This window comes from Aotus nancymaae, unplaced genomic scaffold (assembly GCF_030222135.1).
Source record: "Aotus nancymaae isolate 86718 unplaced genomic scaffold, 86718_ANA_hifiasm-v0.15.2.pri h1tg000003l, whole genome shotgun sequence".
NCBI lineage: Eukaryota > Metazoa > Chordata > Mammalia > Primates > Aotidae > Aotus > Aotus nancymaae.
This window is the reverse complement of record NW_026988414.1, coordinates 52814598-52837801: the sequence shown is the minus strand read 5'-3', so window position 1 is coordinate 52837801 and position 23204 is coordinate 52814598. Positions and strand designations below refer to the sequence as shown.

Genomic DNA, 23204 nt, shown 5'->3' with positions numbered 1-23204 from the left:
AAATAAATGGAGACCCTGAGTCCTTCATTTCTCTGCTATCTGGTGTCAGTGCCCCCATTATTTCAGGGAGTATGAAAACAACAGGATCAAAAAAGTATAATGGTCTTCGCTAAACCGGAAGCAGTCCCTCCCCAAAGTATCCCAGATAAAAAGGCCCAGATGCTCCCTGCAACGCCCACCAGGAACCGCCCTAAGGACCAGGGCTTAGCTTGGACTTGGGTTGCCCTCCAGGGCACTCGCGCTTCCCATCTCTCAATGCTAGCATTTCCCTCCGAAGGCTGTCTGCTTCACGCAACAGACTGTTCTTGCCTGGAACCCATTTATCCAACTGGACAAAGGAAGGTAGATATTTCCCCGATGGTGCTTGCCAGAACAGCCCCGTCAAGGGAAGGGGAAGGTTTCCGGACAGGAAAACATTAAGCCTAAACACCAATAAAATCCACTTCCCGGCCAAAATCTGGAGCAGCATTACCGAGCCATGCTTGACTAGCAAAGGTAACACGCTCCGCTGTAACCTGTCTTGCGTGAATTATACACATTATTGTCAGTAAACCCAAACCGGGTCCTGAAAATGCTTGGTGGGATGGGAGGAGGAAGTTAGGAAGCAGGAGAATTAGTCTCTCTTGGGCTCTAAGGAGGAAATGGGAGATGCTTCAGTTGAACTCCCCTAACACCCTCTGGATAGATTTAAAAATATATCATAGCGGCGGTTATAGGACGTTCAGCCTGGGCTCCCTTCCTAGAGGCCCTGCTGTTAGCCTGAAGTGTCTGGAAGCTGACGGTGTATATCGGAGCTTGTGGAGGGAACAGACTGAGCAAGAAACCAAGGGTCAGCTCCCACGTCTACTCTTCTCCGTGAACAAGTACTACACCCTGGTGTCTGTCTATTCAGCACTAAACCAGCTGCAGCAGGAAACTAAGAGGGTAAAGCCTTAGGCTGCAAAGACAAATGAAAATGCCCAGAAAACTCCATCTGAAAACCAGCTGAGTGGAAAGGGACTCTTGGTCAGAAAGTATACATTCTAAAGGGAGTACTCCCAAGGAAGTTGAGCTCTCCTCACTCCAAGAAGAGTGGGACAGATTTCAAGGTCACCAGAGATCACACATTCCTAAACCTTCATAAAGGCGTGTGTTCAGTGATGGTTCCCTAATCCTGCACCCTATTCATTTCCAAGGAGTATCAAGAGGTACCAAGGGCAAGCAACAAGGAACAAAGCTGTGTTCCTGAGCTGCCACACTGAGCCCAGCCAACCTCAGAGCACCTAGGAATGATTTCTGGTTGTGAGCCTGCCACTCTTGGGGACCCTGTACCCAGAGGCCATGGCAGCCCCTTCTGTAGTTACTCTGACCAAGAGGACCAGCTTCCTCTCAGGGATGCCGCAAGAACCTCCCTTCAAAGGCTGCCAGGCTCTTGATAACTAAAGCACACTTACTGCCTATCTCCCACGCCTTCTACTGGAAAAGAGCAGACAAATGCCCAAAAATGAATTCACCAGTTCACAGACTATCCTGAAATTAGTTTCCCAAAGACAAAAGCCAATCACCTTCTCCACTACAAAATTTAAGTTCCTTTGTAAGTGTTCCTCTATGGTTTAATTTACTGATCAGTTATAACTAAGGCAAATGATTATGGGTGGTAAGGGGAGGCGGTATCTACTTCTGAAGAGAATAAAAATTTTTAAGTTTGACTTCTATAACCTACCCAAACATAGTTACTGTGGCTTAGAAGTGAATTTAATCTGAATTTATGTGTTTCCTCATTATGTTTTTATGTTGAGAACATTCACTGAAACCTGTCATTAACCACAACATAACTGAGTGTCCCCAATCACACATAATCTTACAGCCTTTAAATTCATGTAAAAGAAAGGACTATATTTTAGTCTTCCCCAAAATTGCTCAAATTAACTAGCTTTTCTTTTTAAGAACACTGGATCTCTTCTCTCTTTCTGTGGTACATTTCTCTGTGCACATGTGACATGAACCAAGAAAAGGAAACTGGTCACAGATATGTTTCTTTTAGGTAAGTAGCTGTAAAAGTTATAGAGTAGGGAAGGCCAAGAGTTAAACTCAGAGTTAAGTAAAAGGTTGGAGTGGTCCTGCTGGGAAAGTCGTAACAACTTGACTTCAAATTATTTAGCAAAGCTGGAGAAAGGCATTTGACAAGACTCTGACAAAAGGAAGAGAAAATAACGTAACAGCAAACTAGATTCCTGAGCCTGGCGGTGGGAAATGAAGATTTTCACCATGACAAAAGGGCCACACAACACTTTTTTTAAACCTATTTTTAATGCTTATTTATGCAAACTTCAAGATTTGTTAGTATGCCCAAGTTATCAATTATATTAAGATGGAATCCATCTTAAAAGGAGTTCCTCCTCTTGCCCAGAGTCAACCTCTTTCACTCCTGCCCTTTCTTGGGAACCTCATCTGTAGACCATCTCCTAGACTGTGATTTTCCCTCTTCCTCCCTACTGTCTCCTTTCTCCACTGAGTGTTATCTCAATCTCCAAAGGTAAAGAGTAAAATAAGACAGTCCTCACTGGGCTCCATTCCCCCCCAGTTTTCCCTTCTCTCTTTCAGAAAGGGTGGTCTACAAGCACAAACTTGCTTTCCTCTCCTCATGTCTCACCCATCAGATCTGATTCCTCTCACCCTTGATACTCCAAGTATCACCTTGTTTTCCAGACCCAATCACTGCTTCTCATCCTTCTCCCACTGTGCTTTTTCATAGTATCCATCCTCTCAATTTTTCAATACTCTCTCCCTTGACTTCTGTGATACTACTCCTCATGATCTGTTCTCTAACTCCTCTATGAGGGTCTGCTCTTTGTCAGTTGATTTGATTGACTTCATTACTTCTACATGTAATTCTCAAACTTTCCAAGGTCAACAGGCACCCGTCTAAAGAAACGGTTCTGCCATCCTAGGCAGCTTGAGGAGTCCATCCCAATGTGCTGCAAAAGATCCTTGGCTGAATTACAGGGCTTGATTCGTGCCCCCAATCCTTATGGGACATAGAGTCCTCCTTACCCTCACTGTGACAGATGGGATTCCAAGCCCATGCACCCCAGGATCCAAGTTACATAGCACCTGTCTTCTCCTCTGCCATCTGAGCCCTCAACTCCCACTAGGGCTGAGGCAAACATCTGTCACCACTTCATATAAACTCCAGACAAAATATTTCAAACAACTCGAAAGATCTAAAGAGGTGGATTCTAGGGAGAGTCAACAGGTGGAAGCAGAAAATGGCACTGTGTGAGGCTTTGCTGATTATTTTCCATTAACTATGTAAGATTCAAAGCTTCCAGCCTGAAGGTCAGCTCCAGTCTGTGTCAGGCAGGGCAGCTAAAAGATGAATCTTTCTTGATTATCTTTTCTTGACTACAAAAACCAGAGGACTAAGTTTGAGGCAACCACAGATGCTGGAAAATGAGGAAATAAATCTGAAAATGAGAAAGCAAAAGACAGGAAGCCCTAAATTCTGTACATAAACTGGGCCCAAATCTCTACATGACCTCACATGTATGGGGTAGATTTCAAGCTAAAGAACTCAAATGAGATTGGAGCTGCCACCCAAGACACAGAGTTTGCATTTTGAACAATCAAATTTCCTGCCTGCCAAAGATAAAAACACTCTTTAGAGGAATGCAAACAAGTATCTAAGGTGTCCACAACATAACAACATTCTCTCTGTATAAAAATCAACCCAAAATCTGACCCATGCTCAAAAAAAAAAAAAAAAAAAAAGACAATTATGGAGACCAACTCCAAGCAGACCAGACATTTGCAATTAGCAGACAAAAATTTTATAGCTTTTTAAACCATGCTCAACAAGGAAAGCAACGTAAGGTCATAATAAAATAAAAGACAGGCAATCAGGTAAGAGAAGTAGAAACTGTATTAAAAAGAATCAAATGCAAATTATAAAACTGCAAAATATGTGAAACAGAACATTCACTGGATGGGCTTAATCACTAAATGGAGATACGGGAGAAAAACTTGGTGAAGTGAAAACTAGATTAACAGAAACTATCCGATCTGAAGAACAGAGAAGGGGAAGAAAAGATTGGGGGGAAAAAATGAACAGAGCATCAGGGAAAGAAAAATTGCTGGAAGAAATAATGACCAAAATGTCTGCAAATTTAATCAGAAATACATTATAGACAATTCAAAGGCTCTGAGATTACCTAAGCAAGTCCAGTGCTGAGAACTCTATCTGCACTGTGTTCACACTAACTCTCAGGCCCAGGCTATGGAGGCTAAGTATATCAGTGGTACAGCTCTGAGTAGGAGACTCAAGTATGTACTTGAACAAAAAATACATAAAATTCAATAGGCAGTACAAGAGTCAAAGCTGCTACCAACTTCCTTGCTTCTTTCCTGACCTTTGGAAAGGACACCAAATGCCTTTTCTCTCTTAGCGCTTCCCTTCCTTACTCTCCTTGGTTTACCAAGGAGTCTTGTCACTAAGTGATAGAGCTGATGCTGCCAATTTCCTGCCCTCTGCCTTTCAGCCACACCCATCAAATCTGAACTCAATTCTGTCTCCTCACTCTGTGCCGCCATTCCACTCTACCCATGGTCCATCTCCCTTTAGGATAAAGATCTAACAACACTGAAGACTCACCTCTTTCTTCCAATGCTTTTCATTTTGCCTATCTTTAGGAGCTGGCTTAGCTAACAGAATGTCTCAAATTGGGGTCCAAGTGTTTTACATGGTGACATGCCTATGGGGAAATGAGGCTTGAAGTGCAAACCTCTTATTCATAAATTGATCTCAGGTCTATCTGAACTAAAGGCAGATTCTACACCAGAGAATTACCAAGGACTGCAAGAAACCATTTCACACTAAGAATGGTTGGAAATCACAAGCATTCCCCTCATGGCACCTGCTGTAAATCCCCAAGATTTATGGCCAGTAAGAGCTGTGTGCAGCTGTAATCATGCCTCACGCTGCGATGATAACCTTTCCAGAAACCAGGTGTTTTTTTGTGTCTGGGCTTAATCACCAAACCCAGCCAAGCCCTGGACCACATGACTTTTTCGTTCAGCAGGTGGGAGCCCTATATCCAACCTCAGAAACTAAGCAGAGTCAATGTTTAGATAAAGAAGTGAGTGGGATTTTCCAGTAATAAGAGTCTTAAGAGCAGAAGGGTGACAATCCGTGCAGACACAGGGGTGTGCAGACACTGGGCTGATACATCCCTTCCCCTGTAAGCCTCCAGGGGAACACCCAGATACTAGCTTCCCTACATTTCCTGAGAGTGGCATAATTTTGTTCTCAGTCTATGAAAAATAGTGCCCAGCATGGCAGGCACAGGGTTGAGAATTAATGAAATTGTGGTAGAAAGGAGAACATAGATGTCTTCTGCTTATTTCCTCCTTACTTCTCTTTTTAGGGTAGGAAATAAAAAGAATTTCATATCTGCTCTTTTTCCTCCCCATGGATAACCTTGATCCTGCCACTTTTTTCTTTTTAAGGCCTTATGTTCATTAACGGCTTATTCTGAAAATTCTTTCAGAATCTGCTTTCCTCTGCTTTAGCCACACTTGATGTACATGATATATATCGTTTCTCCAGCTCTGGCAGGGGCAGAGGAGCCTTCTGTGTGATATGTTTATTGTTGTAAGTGACACAAGGCAAGGATAATTTAGGACAGGTCAGAGGGTAAGTTTTTGTTTTGCGAAGCACCATCAGGAGGAGGCAGGGCATGGAGTTGCATCTGGGGGCCTCAGAGCTGGTGTTGGGGTAGGACTTCAGTCCCAGACCGAGGGTTTGTCCTCATTCTCCTAAGCTTGTGGGCAACAACAAACTTTTAAAGCATCCTTGTCTGTACTTTCAGGATAGGAAATATATCAATGCCTGAAGACAACTAGACATTTCACAAAGTGTTCATTTCCTGCAAACTGTAAATTGAAAGATAAAAAGACCCACACCTGGAGACTGAACATGATATTTGCAAGCCACGTTTCAGTGCTACTCTTACCCTTTCCTACCAGTTACATGTCTCTTGTACATGTGCTTAGGACTCTTACTTGGTGTTGACCAGGGTTTCATAAAAGAAAAGCAGTTCTCAGAAATGGTTCACGCTTCTCATTATGGTCTTTAGACTCTCAGAGACAAAGAATACTGTTTTCCTGGCAAAAAGAAGCCCAAACTTTAGGGTTTATATTCTTTAATAAGTCATAGGTTGAAAAAAACAGCTGCATAAATTATAATTTGTAAATACATCAGGACCCAGAAACACTATGCTTAAACCAAATCATTTAAGATAAATGCTTAGAATAAACGTAATCATCTGGCCTTGGCAATATTGCAAATTCTTGTTTCTACAAAAAGTTTAAAAAGTAGTTGGACGTAATGGTCCATGCCTGTAATCCCAGCTACTAGGAAACTGAGGCGGGAGGATCACTTGAGCCCAGAAACTCGAGGCTGCAGTCAGTGAGCTATGATCACATCATTGCACTCTAGCCATGGCTACAGAGCGAGACCTTGGTTTTTTTTAAAAAACAACAACCACCACCACAAAGTGGCCTGATACAAATCAAGCATGAGACAAGGCCCTCAACTCTCTCTCATTCTCAAGCCCCTGTACAGTGGTTCCCACGAAGCTCAGGAATCCTTTGGCTTTATTTCTCCCACTGTGGGTGCTCCTGCCCCAACACCCAGACATGGACTGCTCATGGATCTAGAAGATAGCGGTGTTGTGTACAGAGAACCCGCAACTCACAATCTCAACAGATGTTTCCAGTCCTATTCTGGAGAAAACCTGAAGGCAGAATGAGTTAGAATGGTTCTGCTTCTCCTAGGCCATCTGGGGCCTTTATTAGCACAAAATTAAGAGGCAAAAGGACAGCAATAGGAAGAAAAGTCACCAGGTCTTGGGCACCAATGTGCAAGCATTGTGCTCGAACACTTAACATTCACCATCATCTCCACCTCACAGCAACCCTGCCCTTCAGGGATGAGAACACATCAGTCTTTCAGGTCTCAGCTGAGGACAAAACTTTACAATCCGAGACTGCCCAATCACACTCAAAGATGTTTCTGACCTACTAGATCACCAGTCACAGGTCACCAACTAAGCTGCCTATGGCAGATTCCGTGAGAGCCTTGCCTATAGAACAACCCTGAACTGAGAATTTTTCTGCATCGCCTCAGTGCAAAGACCACTGCAATATTGATATACTGAGCCATGTGGCTCAGCCACTGCACAGACCTAGAGCTAAACAATCTTGAGTTTGGGAGTCAAGAATAATTTAAAAGGAAAAAAAATTATTTCTTCCTATTTCTTGAAGAACATTCAGGAGAACCCCAATTCAAAATCTACAGCATAATTTAAAGAAAAAAGAAAAAAACCCTCACTTTTTCTCTACTGTCAAGCTCTCTTTCACCACCCCCACCCCCAATCTACCCAAGCTGGCCTGGAGCTTTTTATGTAACAAAGCCCAAAACTTGCTTTTCGGCAATATCCCCCACTCTTTCCATCCCGTAAATATTTTTCTTAACCTCCAATCCTTTATTATATCAATCCAGCCTTCCCTCAAGAATCCTTTCTCTTTAACAGAGGATTTGGGAAAAACTGAGAAGGCTCATAAATGCAGGATTTTCTTTCAGAGATATAGTACATTAAGGCATTAATACCATATGTTAATCCTGTACATTAGTGCATTAGCACTGTATTTTATAACATTAATACTATACATTAAGCACTGCATGTTCCTACATTAGTGTTGTATGTACCTGCATATGTTAATACTGTTTGCCCTCACCTTGATGTAGTCAGGCCTTCCATTGGTACAGACCCTTTCTGGTACTCCCGCCTTGGCTTGAAAGACTCTCTGGGCAAGTAAAAGTGATAGAGAGGGTAGTTCTTGGTATATTCGGAGAGAAGACATGGTTTCTCTGTTTGATCATAAATCTTGGTAGGGAGATGTGGACAGTGATGCCGCCTGCAAAAGACACAGAGTTAGCTTGGTTACCTTCTTGGGAGGAATACATCCAGTTTGATAAGAGTACTCTGCCAAATGTGACCATAAAATCATATGACAGCCAACATTGAAAACCAGAATTCAACCCTTACTTTTTTCCAGTAAACTATATGAAATGGCCAGAAAATAAAGGTGGTCTGTAACTACAATTGGTTAATAAAAATTCCTTGGATCACAGAATTACACAAAAGCATGAATTACACACAAGCTGTTACACATGCCACATTGCTTGTGTAAGCATGGAAATATTTCCATACTATAATAGAGAAATGGCTGTGTCCCAAGCACTCCAAGTGCCACCCAGCTGCCCCAGGTCCTCCCCTGTGGTCTCCCATCAACCCAAGAATTCAGGCTTACTATTCACCTAACAGGGTACTCTAAGGCTCTCCAATAGGGCCAGCCAGTGTCTTTTCTAACTGGTTGGCTCCTTGGTCAACTCAGAATATCATCATTGTACAAAAATGATATCACTCAAAGCAAAATCATCTCAGTTCTGAGTCCACCAAACACCACTGCCTATGTGAAACCACCTTCACATGGAAAGTCTCCCTCCTTTATTCTTTCAGGTCTCATTTCAGTTATTACAGTCTTAGAAAGACTTTCCCAGGTCTGGGATCATCTTATACCCAGGATCCACCCCGCCATTGCATCCCCTCTCCCCACCACTCTTCCCTGTGTGTGCACATATTTTCTCCCATCACCCTGCGTGTGCCTGCCCCATCACTTGCAGCTACCCGTGACTGGCATGTCTGTTGGTGAGTTTGTTTATTGTCTGCCTCATCTGTCATGCTCAGGACCTTTTTCAACCTTGTCCACTGTTCACTGTACATGATATACATCTCTATACAGCAAATCCTGAATTTTTCATTCAATAAGTGTTTACAGAATACATACTGGCACGTTCAGTAAACATTTCTAAAATGAAAGACTGAGTATAAGTGAATGCTTAAATAAACTTTATGCCTAGTGATGAATGAACTGAGCAAATGATAGACAGTATCTAGCAGTTATAATTGACAGTGAGCTTTTCCACTTTACATGCATGGTAATAAATGAAACTTACTTACTTGCTACTTACAGCTGAACTAAGGCAGCTGTTAAAGCTGTAAAAACTAAGTGAAGGCAGTTTATCAATGTTGTGTCTGCCCAAAGACAATCTTCACAATCCAGCTGGGGTCCCTCTCATCATCAGGCACCAGCAAATCAGCAAAAACTCCATGCTGGTGTTTTCCAACTTAGCTACCTTAATGAATGGCATAGAATTGTTTTCCCGTTTTCACACTGGACTGACTTTTAATCACAGAAACTAACATGCAATACTTTGGGGCAGTACATGGGGGAAGGGAGAGAAAATGAGAGAAAGAGACCAAGAATTCCTCACTGCTCTAACGTAAAGCTATTTTCCAGGCAACAGCTGGCATGCTGCTCCTGTTAATAAGTTCAGCCTTTTATATAAATATTGCCGCCACCACTGTTGTTGCTATGTACCTCTCTTCCGTCTACTCCCCAGAGAAAATCATCAACACCTGTACTGTTCAAATGGTTAGAATTGCATATGAACAAGTACCATTAGAGATATCCCTATTTATTTTCTTCTCACCTACAGATTTATCAGAAACACCTTAATATGGCATGAAATTGCCTCATTCACTGTTTATTTGTATTATAAAAGCAGTATTGATTCGTGGTATTTTAGATATTCCTCAGCATTTGCAAGGAAAATCTCCTACAAACATGCTATCCTTATAGTGTGACTATCTAAATTTCATAGTGTTAAATACAAAGTTTGCTTTTTCTTTTTCAGAATGCACATTGTTGGCATTTCATGTACAAAACTATATATTTCTATTTTATATAGGAGATATGTATTTTATATAGGACATAATAAAATATCTCCTAATTGTTGGAGCACCCTAATTGGGTGCTTTAAAGCACTTTCTGTACATTCAGGAGATAAATTGTTATGTTTGCATAGTCAACAAAATACCCATCTCTCACAGTAGATACATGTTAAATGTTATTGCCATTTCTGTGCTCACAATCAGTCTAATTACCTGAGATTCAATTTAAGCCAGCCAGTACCCTATCATTTTAGGATTCCTACAACCCTCAAATCAAAAGCCAAGAAGCACTGGCTACCAAAAATACCTCTGCATATGTATTTTATTCACCCACATTCTAAAAGAAAAGTCAAGATTTATTCAGGATAACTTAGTTTCAGGCACTTACAATAAAATGGACTCCAGAGACAGAATGTTATTTTCCCTTTTCAGTGCCCCTGTTTTTTAAACTGGTAGAACTACTTTCATATAACCCCCTTTCCATATTGTTACTTTTTAAAAAATATAACACACTGTAAGGATTTATTCCAAAAGAAAAATAAATTTAACGGCAAAATCCTGCAATATGATCGGCATCATGAAAGAGGATTTCAGAACAGCAACAAGCTTCTACCCAGACATTGATGTTCCATTAAATGGAATTATATCAATATATTTATAGTGCAGACTTTGACTTATTGCTGGTTAAATGAAACCTTGTCTCACTCTGAAATATCAAAAACTCGTATGCAAAAATAAATGTTTCATTGCCTGAGTTTGCTCATGGAGTCATCTCCTTTCCCTACCTGCACCCTGAACACCCTGAATACCCCCCTCAAAATACCCAGCACCATATCTTCTCATTGGTGGTCTGCCCAGCACTCATTAACCATTATCCTGAATCCCTCAAGGATAAAGATCAAGTCTGACACCTTTTTGTTCTGTGTAATGTTAGCCAACATTACACACACACACACACACACACACACACATATATATGTATGTATGGATGTACTGTTGGATATATATATATATGTACTGTTGGATATATATATATATATGTAATGTTGGCTAATATATATATATAAAATGTTGGCTAACTTCCATATATATATATATATATATATATATATATATATATATATAAAATAGATGAACAGTCAGAGAGTATATAAGAGGATGACCTGCTGAAGGAAAGATACCTAGAAACTATCAAGAAATGGAAAATAGGCCGGGCACGGTGGCTCACACCTGTAATCCCAGCACTTTGGGAGGCCAAGGCGGGTGGATCAAGAGGTCAAAAGATCGAGACCATCCTGGCCAACATGGCGAAACTCCGTCTCTACTAAAAAATACAAAAATAAGCTGGGTGTGGTGGTGAGCACCTGTAGTCCCAGCTACTCGGGAGGCTGAAGCAGGAGAATTGCTTGAACCCAGGAGGCGGAGGTTGCAGTGAGCCAAGATCGCATCACTGCACTCCAGCCTGGCGCCTGGTGACAGAGCAAGATTCTGTCTCAAAAAAAAAAAAAAAAAAAAAAAAAAAAGAAAAGAAAATAATTTGTTCTAACATTAGAACAGCCAAAAAGGTAAAGACAGATTTATTATCTTTTAAGAACTAATTTGTATCTAAAGACTTTGTAGAATTGCCATGCCTAGGGTAATTTAAAAGTAAGTTTGGCAGCCATGGTCTAAAGAACTGAAACTTCAAGCTCTGTGGTACTTGTGTCATTCCAAGAGTAGCCTTGGCCACCTTGCTCAGGTGCATCCTCAAACAAACCCAGATGGACCCATAGGCCTGGAAGGAAAAGACAAAGAGTATGTTTCTTTAGCCTACCAGAACTCTCTAAAGTCTTTCTATTCCCGAATTCACAACTCCCAGGGGTAAAAGGACATAACCCTGACTTTCTGATATTTGCAAAAGAGAGTAGTAGAGGCCTTTCAATGGAACCCAGAAATAATTGATTCTGAGCATTGACTTCAATCTAGAATCTTCTGTTTTTGGAGACAAGGTCTCACACTCTGTCATCCAGGCTGGAGTGCAGTGGTGCCATCACAGCTCACTGCAGCCTTGACCTCTTGGGCTCAAGCAATCGTCCACCTCAGCCTCCCAAGTAGCTGGGACCACAGACATGCAAAACCATGCCCGTCTCATTTTTGTATTTTTTGTAGAAATGGGGTTTCACCATATTCCCCAAGCTGGTCTCAAACTCTTGAGCTTAAGCAATCCACCCACCTCAACCCCGCAAAGTGCTAGGATCATAGGCATGAGTCATCACACCTGGCCTAGAATCACAAAATTGAAAGGGGCCATAGGGAATATATGTTCTAGTATCTCTGTTATCTGCTATGAAGATGAAAAATCTGAAGGTGTACATGAACTAATCATAGATATAGGATAGGTCTCTATCACTTCCAAATGACTAGGTACATTTCCTAACATACAACTAGCTCAAGCCATCTAGGACTCTCAGGTAACCCTAGAATGGAAAATAGAACTTTAAGAATATAACAACTGCACTGGTACACAGGTAAGAAAAAAAAAAGAATAGTTTCCTCTAGATAATATCATCCAATGGAAATAGAATGCAAGCCATGTCATAGATGTCATTTTTTATTTTCTATTATAGTAGCCACATTAGAAGGGTAAAAAGACCCAGGAAAAGTTGCACCTGCCTATAGTCCCAGCTACTCAGCAGGCTGAGGAGGGTGGATCGCTTTAGCCCAGGAGTTTGAAGCTATAGTAGGCTATGATCATGACTGAATAGCCACTGCACTCCAGCCTGGATGACATAGTATCTCTAAAAAAAACTAAAAATTAAAAAAAAGTGAAAAGAAACACATGAAATTAATTTATCTTTCATTTAATCCAATATTCCTAAAATATTATTTCAACATCCATTTTAAAATTATTGAGATATATTCTAAGCAAAAAGAACAAAGTGGGAGGCATCACACTACTGGACATCAAACTATACTACAAGGCTACAGTAATCAAAACAGCATGGTACTGGTACCAAAACAGAGATATAGACCAATGGAACAGAACAGAGGCCTCAGAGGCAACACAACATATCTACAACCATCCGATCTTTGACAAACCTGATAAAAACAAGCAATGGGGAAAGGATTTCCTGTTCAATAAGTGGTGTTGGGAAAACTGGCTAGCCATATGCAGAAAGCAGAAACTGGACCCCTTCCTGACACCTTACACTAAAATTGACTCCAGATGGATTAAAGACTTAAACATAAGATCTAACACCAGAAAAACCCTAGAAGGAAACCTAAGCAAAACCATTCAGGACATAGGCATAGGCAAGGACTTTATGACCAAAACACCAAAAGCATTGGCAACAAAAGCCAAAATAGACAAATGGGACCTAATCAAACTCCACAGCTTCTGCACGGCAAAAGAAACAGTCAATAGAGTGAATCGGCAACCAACAGAATGGGAAAAAATTTTTGCAGCCTACCCATCTGACAAAGGGCTGATATCCAGAATTTACAACGAACTAAAACAGATTTACAAGAAAAAAACAAACAAGCCCATTCAAAAATGGGCAAAGGATATGAACGGACACTTTACAAAAGAAGACATACATGAAGCCAACAAACATATGAAAAAATGCTCATCATCACTGGTCATTAGAGAAATGCAAATCAAAACTACATTGAGATACCATCTCACGCCAGTTAGAATGGTGATCGTTAAAAAATCTGGAGACAACAGATGCTGGAGGGGATGTGGAGAAATAGGAACACTTTTACACTGTTGGTGGGAGTGTAAATTAGTTCAATCATTGTGGAAGACAGTGTGGCGATTCCTCAAGGACCTAGAAATAGAAATTCCATTTGACCCAGCAATCCCATTACTGGGTATATATCCAAAGGATTATAAATCGTTCTACTATAAGGACACATGCACACGAATGTTCATTGCAGCACAGTTTACAATAGCAAAGACCTGGAACCAACCCAAATGCCCATCGATGATAGACTGGACAGGAAAAATGTGGCACATATACACCATGGAATATTATGCAGCCATCAAAAACGATGAGTTCACGTCCTTTGTAGGGACATGGATGAACCTGGAAACCATCATTCTCAGCAAACTGACACAAGAACACAAAATCAAACACCGCATGTTCTCACTCATAGACGGGTATTGAACAATGGGAACACATGGACACAGGGAGGGGAGCACTATACACTGGGGTCTGTTGGGGGGGAGTCGGGGGGACAGCGGGGGGTGGGGAGTTGGGGAGAGATAGCATGGGGAGAAATGCCAGATATAGGTGAAGGGGAGGAAGGCAGCAAATCACACTGCCACGTATGCACCTATGCAACAACCTTGAATGTTTTTCACATGTACCCCAAAACCTAAAATGCAGTAAAAAAAAATTATTGAGATATTTTACTTTCTTACTACACTTCAAAATCTGGTGTGTCTTGTACATGTCACTCAGTACGGACCAGACACATTTCAAATGCTCAACAGCCAAGTATGGTATTGTCTTCTCTATTGGAAAGTGCAAAGTCTAAAATTCAAAGGTACAGACAAAAGAACTGCAAGCATTCTGGTACTGGAAGTTTTCTCTGAAAGTGTAGGAAAGATAAAGCCACTAAAAAATATTTTGTGGACTAATACAATATCTGTCTCTTTCTTAAACTCTCTGACCTACCTTCATATGACACAATCAGAGGCATTAAAACACATTAAAAAGGAAGCAGTTGTTCTTAATTCCATAATTCATCTCAATCTATAGCACCAAGTTTCAGTTTTATGCACTTGTAGCACTCGCTGCAGCTGCTCTCTTTCCTGCCACTCTCACTTTTTTCCCTCTGTCTTCAAGATCCATCTTGAATGCCACCACTACCACCCCTGCCTCCCCACAAAGCTGCTGATGATCCCACTACACAGTTACTGACTATGACTCTTCTGCTCAGAGTGTGCCTGGGGTTATGTCCCCACCTCTTCTTCTTCTGCACAGCCTTGCAAGATCCTCTACACTTATTTTTTTTAAAGAGACAGGGACTGACTTTGTGACCTAGACTAGAGTGCAGTGACACAATCACAGCTCACTACAGCCTCAAATTCCTGGGCTTGAGCAATCCTCCCACCTCAGTCTCCCAAGTAGCTGGGACTACAGGTGTGCACCACTGCCCAACCTGGCTAATTTTTGTATTTTTTGTTGAGATGGGGTTTGCCATGTTGCCCAGACTGGTCTCAAACTCCTGAGCTCAAGTGATCCTTCTGCTTCAGACTCCCAAAGTGCTGGGATTACAGATTAAGCACCATGACCAGCCTCAACTTTCATGTTAAGAATTTTCATGGCTGCAAACAAAGCTGTTCCTCAAAACAAACCCATGACCATTCCCCCTGCCACCAACTGGCAGCTTGAATAGTAGCTGGTATAACATAACTTTGAGCTTTTCAAACAAATAAACTTCCATAGTGTTTTAGACTCTAATCTATAAAAAGGACAGCATCTTGTGGCTATTCATGATTTGTCTTGCCTCCATCATAGTCTTCGGGAATCCCCTGCTGACCCTATCCTGGTGTGGGGAGTGAAGAGGGTTCTCCTTCACTCAAGGAGGCAGGGTGCACAGTGGAAAGGGGCTCAGGAGGCAGGAACATCTGGATTCCAATCCTGGCTCTGCCACTGACTACTTGAGTAACACTGAGAAAACCACTTAACTCCTCTGACCTTCAATCTTCTCCTCTCTAATCTGCAGATAACAATTTCTATTACTTAGTATGATTATGTGTATTAAATCAAGTACTGGAGTTCAAATGCCTAACCCTGTCCAAGGCAAGCGCACTGTAATTAATAGGCTAATTTATGGGGCAATTACTATGCACCACATGGGCTGAGTTTTATATATTATTCCATCTAATCTTCACAACAATGCAATGAGCAAGGCACTATCATCACCATTTTACAAACAGGGACACCAATGCTAAGAAGATGTTATCCTGCTCAAGGTCACATAACCAGAAGGTGATGAAGTCATGACTGGAAGCCCAGGTCTGCCTGATTTCAAAGCCTAAGCTCTTAAATCATGGCCATACATAATGTGGCTCAATAGAATACCAGCCCGTACCAAGTAATTCTCTTTTGTGGCTGCTCTGATAAACCTAAGAGCAGTCAATAAATAGTCTATCATCTGTCCTTCCAAGTTTCCTCAGATACACTCAGAGTCTTCCAAGACATTCTCCTCTTGCCAGCTGACCCTGAAAATATCTCAATACAGACCAACAAATAGATACAACTCCACTCCTCTTTAAAATTCTGATCTTTCCCACAGAACTTTCTTTGCTGCTTAAACAAGAGTATCATTAAAGTAATAATGGTAATAACCAGGGAAATAAAAAAAATTGGAATGCTAGATCTAGAAGAACCCTAGAGATCAGCCAGCCCTCCCGCTTCATCATACAGATGTGGATGCTGAGTCACCACCCAAGGTCACACAGCTGGTCAGCAGCAGCCTTCACCCCAGGGCCCAATCACCTCCCACATAAATGACTTCCACTTACAATCCAATTTCAAACCCAAAGTTCAGACTCTTAAAGGATTTGCAGCCCATTTTTCCTTTTTCCCAGTAGTTGAGAGCTTGTGACCTGTTACAGCTGCTGAGCAAGGGAGGAAAGCAGTGGAGAAAATGCATCCTCCATCTAGGAGAGGGGAAGCTGCCCGGGATCGCCAAACACCGAGTCATAACAGTCATCCTTCCATGCTGATAGCTTAGAATGATACTAAGGAGTCTGGAAGAGCAAAAACTCTGGATACTACAGGCAAGGACTTCTCAAAGGAGGATCTATGTCTCTGGATTGGTGTTTTGTCTTAACAACCCCACAACCCAATTAGCCTCAGGGAAAGAGTAAAGCCCACACTTTTCCTCAAGTACATTTGTGTTTACCTGCAGTGGTTAACTTTTAAAATATTTATTTACTAAAAGTTATTCTCTTTTATTTATGATATACCCAGAGGTCTAAGGACAAGTGAGAATACATTTATGAATTGCAAAATAAGGCAACTTTTGGACATAGATAGATATACTTTACAGCAATCTTGTGGCATGATACCTCACACTCCTTACCTACACCTCGTCTATAGAGATCTTTTTTTTTTTTTATTTTTTTTTTGAGACGGAGTTTCGCTCTTGTTACCCAGGCTGGAGTGCAATGGCGCGATCTCGGCTCACCGCAACCTCCGCCTCCTGGGTTCAGGCAATTCTCCTGCCTCAGTCTCCTGAATAGCTGGGATTACAGGCACGCGCCACCATGCCCAGCTAATTTTTTGTATTAGTAGAGATGGGGTTTCACCATGTTGACCAGGATGGTCTCGATCTCTTGACCTCGTGATCCACCCGCCTCGGCCTCCCAAAGTGCTAGGATTACAGGCTTGAGCCACCGCGCCCGGCCCGAGATCTTTAAAGAATCAGGACAGTGTGAGAAATCTAAATAACTCCAGCTTATACTCTGCTCATGGTGCTGGTGAAATAGTCAGGGATCATAAACCGAAATCCAGCTGGGCGTGGTAGCTCACACCTGTAATCCCAGGACTTTGGGAAGCTGAGGGTGGTGAATGACTTGAGGTCAAGAGTTCGAGACCAGCTTAGCCAACAAGGTTTAGTAGAAACCTTGTCTCTACTAAAAATACAAAAATTAGCCAGATGTGGTGGTGGGCGCCTATAATTCCAGCTACTCAGGAGGCTGAGGCAGGACAATCATGTGAACCTGGGAGGCAGAAGTTGCAGTGAGCTGAGACAGCACCACTGCACTCCAGCCTGGGCAACAGACAGAGACTCTGTCTGAAAAAATAAATAAGTAAACCAGAACCTCTGACAAGGACTAACCCCTCAGTCAACCAGAACTTGAGTAACAGAAAGCAGGGCCAACCCCTGAAATATAAGTCAGAAAAAACCAACCTTAATGGTTATCTGGCGCACATTAACAAATAGGTGCATGATATAGCTAGCAGTTGCTGTCTGAGCACCAAAATGGAAAGATTCAGAAGCTACCACCAAGTTTAGTGAAAAAGACTACCTTGATCAATTAAGCTACACCTGCCAAAATGCTGGGTTAGGATAGGGATGGGGTGAACTCTGTGAGGGAAGGGAAAGGAAGAGAAGAGAGTTCTGATGGAAACGTCCACAGGCTGTTGAACATGATGACTTGTAGAAATCACACGTCTGGAAGACATCTGGTACAACAAAGCCATAAAAATATGAAGTTGCAGAAAGAGAAAGGAATAAAAACAAAACCTTGGAGAAATCATATTTGAGAAGAAGGAGCTTCTTGGGGGAAAAAACTGACAAAAAGAGTAAGAAAGCTCTGTCACGGGGGCCAAACAAAGAAAAGACATATACATGTTCAACAGTTTGATGTCACAGAAAAAAAATCAAAAGACATGAGGGCTGGGGAAAAGACATCTTAATTGGTGGCTAGAAAACAGCTTTAGTAGAGCAGCTGGGGTGAGATCAAGGACTCAATGCTGAAGAAATGGAACAAGAGGCAAAAGACCATCATTCTGAAAAATGTGGTGGTGAAAGCAGCAAGAAGTTACCCAGGAGGTACTCAAGAAACATTAACTATGGGGTGGTCATCATGGGGTAGTGGGTGGAAGAATTAAAATCAAATCATCTCGTCAACATAGAGGAACAGATTCACAGACAGCAATACTCTTATGAACAAAAATAATTGGTGGAAAAAGAGCCTGGACTGGCAAGGAGGCGTGATTAAAGGGGGACAGGTGAACAACATTCAAGAGACAACTTGAGAGAGGAGAAAAGAATCAGAGCAAAGTTTCCTGGCCTCAACCCAGGGCATCTACAGACTGAGAGAGCACAAGGCAGGACTAGAAGCTAGGAAGAGATTCAAGGTGTGGCTTAAGCCTGTAATCCCAGCACTTTGGGAGGTCAAGGCAGGTGGATCCGCTGAGGTCAGGAGTTCCAGCCCAGCCTGGTCAACATAGTGAAACCCATTTCTACTAAAAATACAAAAATTAGCCAGGCATGGTGGCAGGGACCTGTAATTCCAGCTACTGGGGAAGCAGAGGCAGGAGAATCACTTGAGCCTGGGAGGCAGAGGTTGCAATGATCTAAGACTATGACATTGGACCCCAGCCTGGGCAACAAGAGTGAAACTCCATCTCAAAAAAAAAAAAAAAAAAAACCAAGAGATTCAAAGTGTGCACAGGGTACTCTAGGAAGTGTGCTGAAGGGGATGTTAAAAAAAAAAAAAAAAAGAGTTGCAGACTTGATTCCAGGAGTAGTGATGCCAAGGAGAGGCCCTGCTCGACCCAGATGACCCAGTGTCAGGACTTTGATCAGCAGCAATGCAAAGCTAAGGACCAGGTGGTGGCAGGTGTTGATGAGGGGAACCCTGTTGGAATGGGCAGGCAAGCATCAGGCTGAGAGGGCAAAAGGGATGCCAGCAAAAGCCAGAGCTGAGGTATGGAGAGAGCAGCAAAGGATATGTTGAGCGGCTACTGGAGAGCACCTCATGGACTCTTCTGGCCCCTCCCCCTTTGGCAATCAAAAGGAAAAGGAGTTTCTTCTGTGAAAAAAATATTTAGATTAATTACAGAATCCTCTTCAAGAAGGTACAATTGCTCAAGGCATCCCTAGGAGGCATGGGGTAGGATTTTGGCAATGGCCTCACCAACTCAGAGGGAGACACAGAAAGAAATATGCCCACAACTCCTTCAATTCTTGGAGAACCAATCCACTAGGGGAAGGAGGGTGCCACCCTGGGATGTTCTAACTCTGCACATCTCCTTTTTATGAGGCCCAGTGAGCACTCTTCCTGGAAGCCTATTCCCTGTTACTTCCTTGAAATTTCATTTCAAAAATCCCTCCTACCAGGAGGTCTTCCTGGACACCTTGGCAAGGCCATATTCATGTTCCTCTTTCCCACACTCACACACCACACACTTGTAGCCCCTGCTTAGACGCTTAGTGGTACTCATGTACCACTGCCCCAGTGCATGGCACACGATGGGCACTGAATACATGATTGCTGAAAGCATGCCAAAACAGGGTGAGCTCATAGATGAGTCGGTTTTGCTCACTGGACTACAGCCTGCCCCAGCAGCAAAGCTGCAAACTGAGAAAAAAAGAAACCCACCAGCTAGACTCCTCTCCGTGTGTTCTGTGTGGCCCTTCCTAAGGGAACAAAGGGTAGAAATTGTACTAAAAAACCAATCCCTGAACTTCAACTTATCTCTCATCATTCCCATGCATAATTTGAGCTAGATTACAAACCTAAATATAACAGCTAGAATTACAAAGCTTTGCCTTCTCCCAAGGCAAAGATTTCTTAGATCACAGAAAGTAATAACCACAATGGAAGGAATTGGTAAGTTAAACATTTATCAAAGTCAAATACTTCCCCTCATCAAAAGATACCATTGAGAAAACAGATAAGCCACACACTTGGAAACAATGTTTGCAAAGGACTGGTATCCAGGATATAAAAAGATCATCTACAACTCAGTAATAAGGAAAACCAAAAGCCAGGCAAATATTTGAATACACATATCGCAAAGATTTACAAATGGCCAATAAACATATACAAAAATGCTTAACATCGTTAGTCATCAGAGAAATGCAAATTTAAACCAAAATGAGATCCCATAACACATACAAAATGAAAAAAAAAAAAAAAACTCACTGTTGTCAAAGTGGAGAAACTGAAATTCTCAGACATTACTGGTGAGAATGTAAAATGATACAACCACTCTGGAAAAGTATGGAGGTTTCTTATCAACTCCTAGGTATTTATTCAAAAGAAATAAAAACCATACATTCACAAAGAGAGTTGAACAAGAATGTTCATAGAAGCTTATTCATAAAACTGAACAGTAGAAACATCCCAGGTGGTCCATCAGTAGGAAAGTAGATAAACTGTATTATAATCATTCAACAGGATACCACTCAGCAGTAAAAAGGAATGAACCACTTGCACAACCACGACAGCATAAATGAATCTCAAGAATATCTGTGGGCTGTTTACAACAAACCAACAGCCAATATCATACTGAATGGGCAAAAACTGGAAGCATTGCCTTTGAAATCTGGCACTAGACAAGGATGCCCTCTCTCACCACTCCTATTCAATATAGTATTGGAAGTTCTAGCCAGAGCAATCAGGCAAGAAAAAGAAATAAAGGGTATTCAATTAGGAAAGGAGGAAGTCAAATTGTCTCTATGTGCAGACGACATGATTGTATATCTAGAAGACCCCATCGTCTCAGCCCAAAATCTCCTGAAACTGATAAGCAACTTCAGCAAAGTCTCAGGATACAAAATCAATGTGCAAAAATCACGAGCATTCCTATACACCAATAACAGACTTAAAGAGAGCCAAATCAAGAACGAACTGCCATTCACAATTGCTACAAAGAGAATAAAATACCTAGGAATACAACTAACAAGGAACGTAAAGAACCTCTTCAAGGAGAACTACGAACCACTGCTCAACGAAATAAGAGAGGACACAAACAGATGGAGAAACATTCCATGTTCATTGTTAGGAAGAATCAGTATCATGAAAATGGCCATACTGCGCAAAGTAATTTACAGATTCAACGCTATCCCCATCAAGCTACCAATGATCTTCTTCACAGAACTGGAAAAAACCACCTTAAACTTCATATGGAACCAAAAGAGAGCCCGCATAGCCAAGTCAATTCTAAGCAAAAGGAACAAAGTGGGAGGCATCACACTACCGGACTTCAAACTATACTACAAGGCTACAGTAATCAAAACAGCATGGTACTGGTACCAAAACAGAGATATAGACCAATGGAACAGAACAGAGGCCTCGGAGGCAATACAACATATCTACAACCATCCAATCTTTGACAAACCTGACAAAAACAAGCAATGGGGAAAGGATTCCCTGTTTAATAAGTGGTGTTGGGAAAACTGGCTAGTCATATGCAGAAAGCAGAAACTGGACCCCTTCCTGACACCTTACACTAAAATTAACTCCAGATGGATTAAAGACTTAAACATAAGACCTAAAACCATAAAAACCCTAGAAGGAAACCTAGGCAAAACCATTCAGGAAATAGGCATAGGCAAGGACTTCATGACCAAAACATCAAAAGCATTGGCAACAAAAGCCAAAATAGACAAATGGGACCTAATCAAACTCCACAGCTTCTGCACAGCAAAAGAAACAGTCATTAGAGTGAATCAGCAACTAACAGTATGGGAAAAAATTTTTGCAGCTTACTCATCTGACAAAGGGCTGTTATCCAGAATTTACAACGAACTAAAACAGATTTACAAGAAAAAAACAAGCCCATTCAAAAGTGGGCAAAAGATATGAACAGATACTTTACAAAAGAAGACATACATGAGGCCAACAAACATATGAAAAAATGCTCATCATCACTGGTCATTAGAGAAATGCAAATCAAAACTACATTGAGATACCATCTCACGCCAGTTAGAACGGCAATCATTAAAAAATCTGGAGACAACAGATGCTGGAGAGGATGTGGAGAAATAGGAACACTTTTACACTGTTGGTGGGAGTGTCAATTAGTTCAACCATTGTGGCAGACAGTGTGGCGATTCCTCAAGGACCTAGAAATAGAAATTCCATTTGACCCAGCAATCCCATTACTGGGCATATATCCAAAGGATTATAAATCGTTCTACTATAAGGACACATGCACACAAATGTTCACTGCAGCACAGTTTGCAATAGCAAAGACCTGGAACCACCCCAAATGCCCATCGATGACAGACTGGACAGGGAAAACGTGGCACATATACACCATGGAATATTATGCAGCCATCAAAAACGATGAGTTCACGTCCTTTGTAGGGACATGGATGAACCTGGAAACCATCATTCTCAGCAAACTGACACAAGAACACAAAATCAAACACCGCATGTTCTCACTCATAGATGGGTGTTGAACAATGGGAACACATAGACACAAGGAGGGGAGCACTATACACTGGGGTCTGTTGGGTGGGAGTTGAGGGGGACAGCGGGGGGTGGGGAGTTGGGGAGAGATAGCATGGGGAGAAATGCCACATATAGGTGAAGGGGAGGAAGGCAGCAAATCACACTGCCACATATGCACCTATGCAACAATCTTGCATGTTTTTCACATGTACCCCAAAACCTAAAATGCAATTTAAAAAAAAAGAAAAAAAAAATAGGAGTTCACTCATGATTTGACTGTCTACTGTTGGTGTATAGGAATGCTTGTGATTTTTGCACATTAATTTTGTATCCTGAGACTTTGCTGAAGTTATCACCTTTAGGAGATTTTGGGCTGAAACAATGGGGTTTTTTAAATATACAATCATGTCATCTACAAACAGACAATCTGACTTTCTCTCTTCCTATTTGAATAC

At 41.7% G+C, this 23204-nt stretch overlaps 1 protein-coding gene across 1 annotated transcript in view; it reads right to left on the bottom strand.

Moving 5' to 3' along the window:
• SAXO1 (stabilizer of axonemal microtubules 1) overlaps nt 1-23204 on the bottom strand; it is a 105344-nt gene that overhangs the window by 13993 nt on the left and 68147 nt on the right. The window contains exon 2 of the mRNA XM_064376292.1: nt 7777-7956. Within this exon, the coding sequence (XP_064232362.1) occupies nt 7777-7799 (23 nt within the window). The 5' untranslated portion in view covers nt 7800-7956. The remainder of the gene's footprint in view (nt 1-7776; nt 7957-23204) is intronic.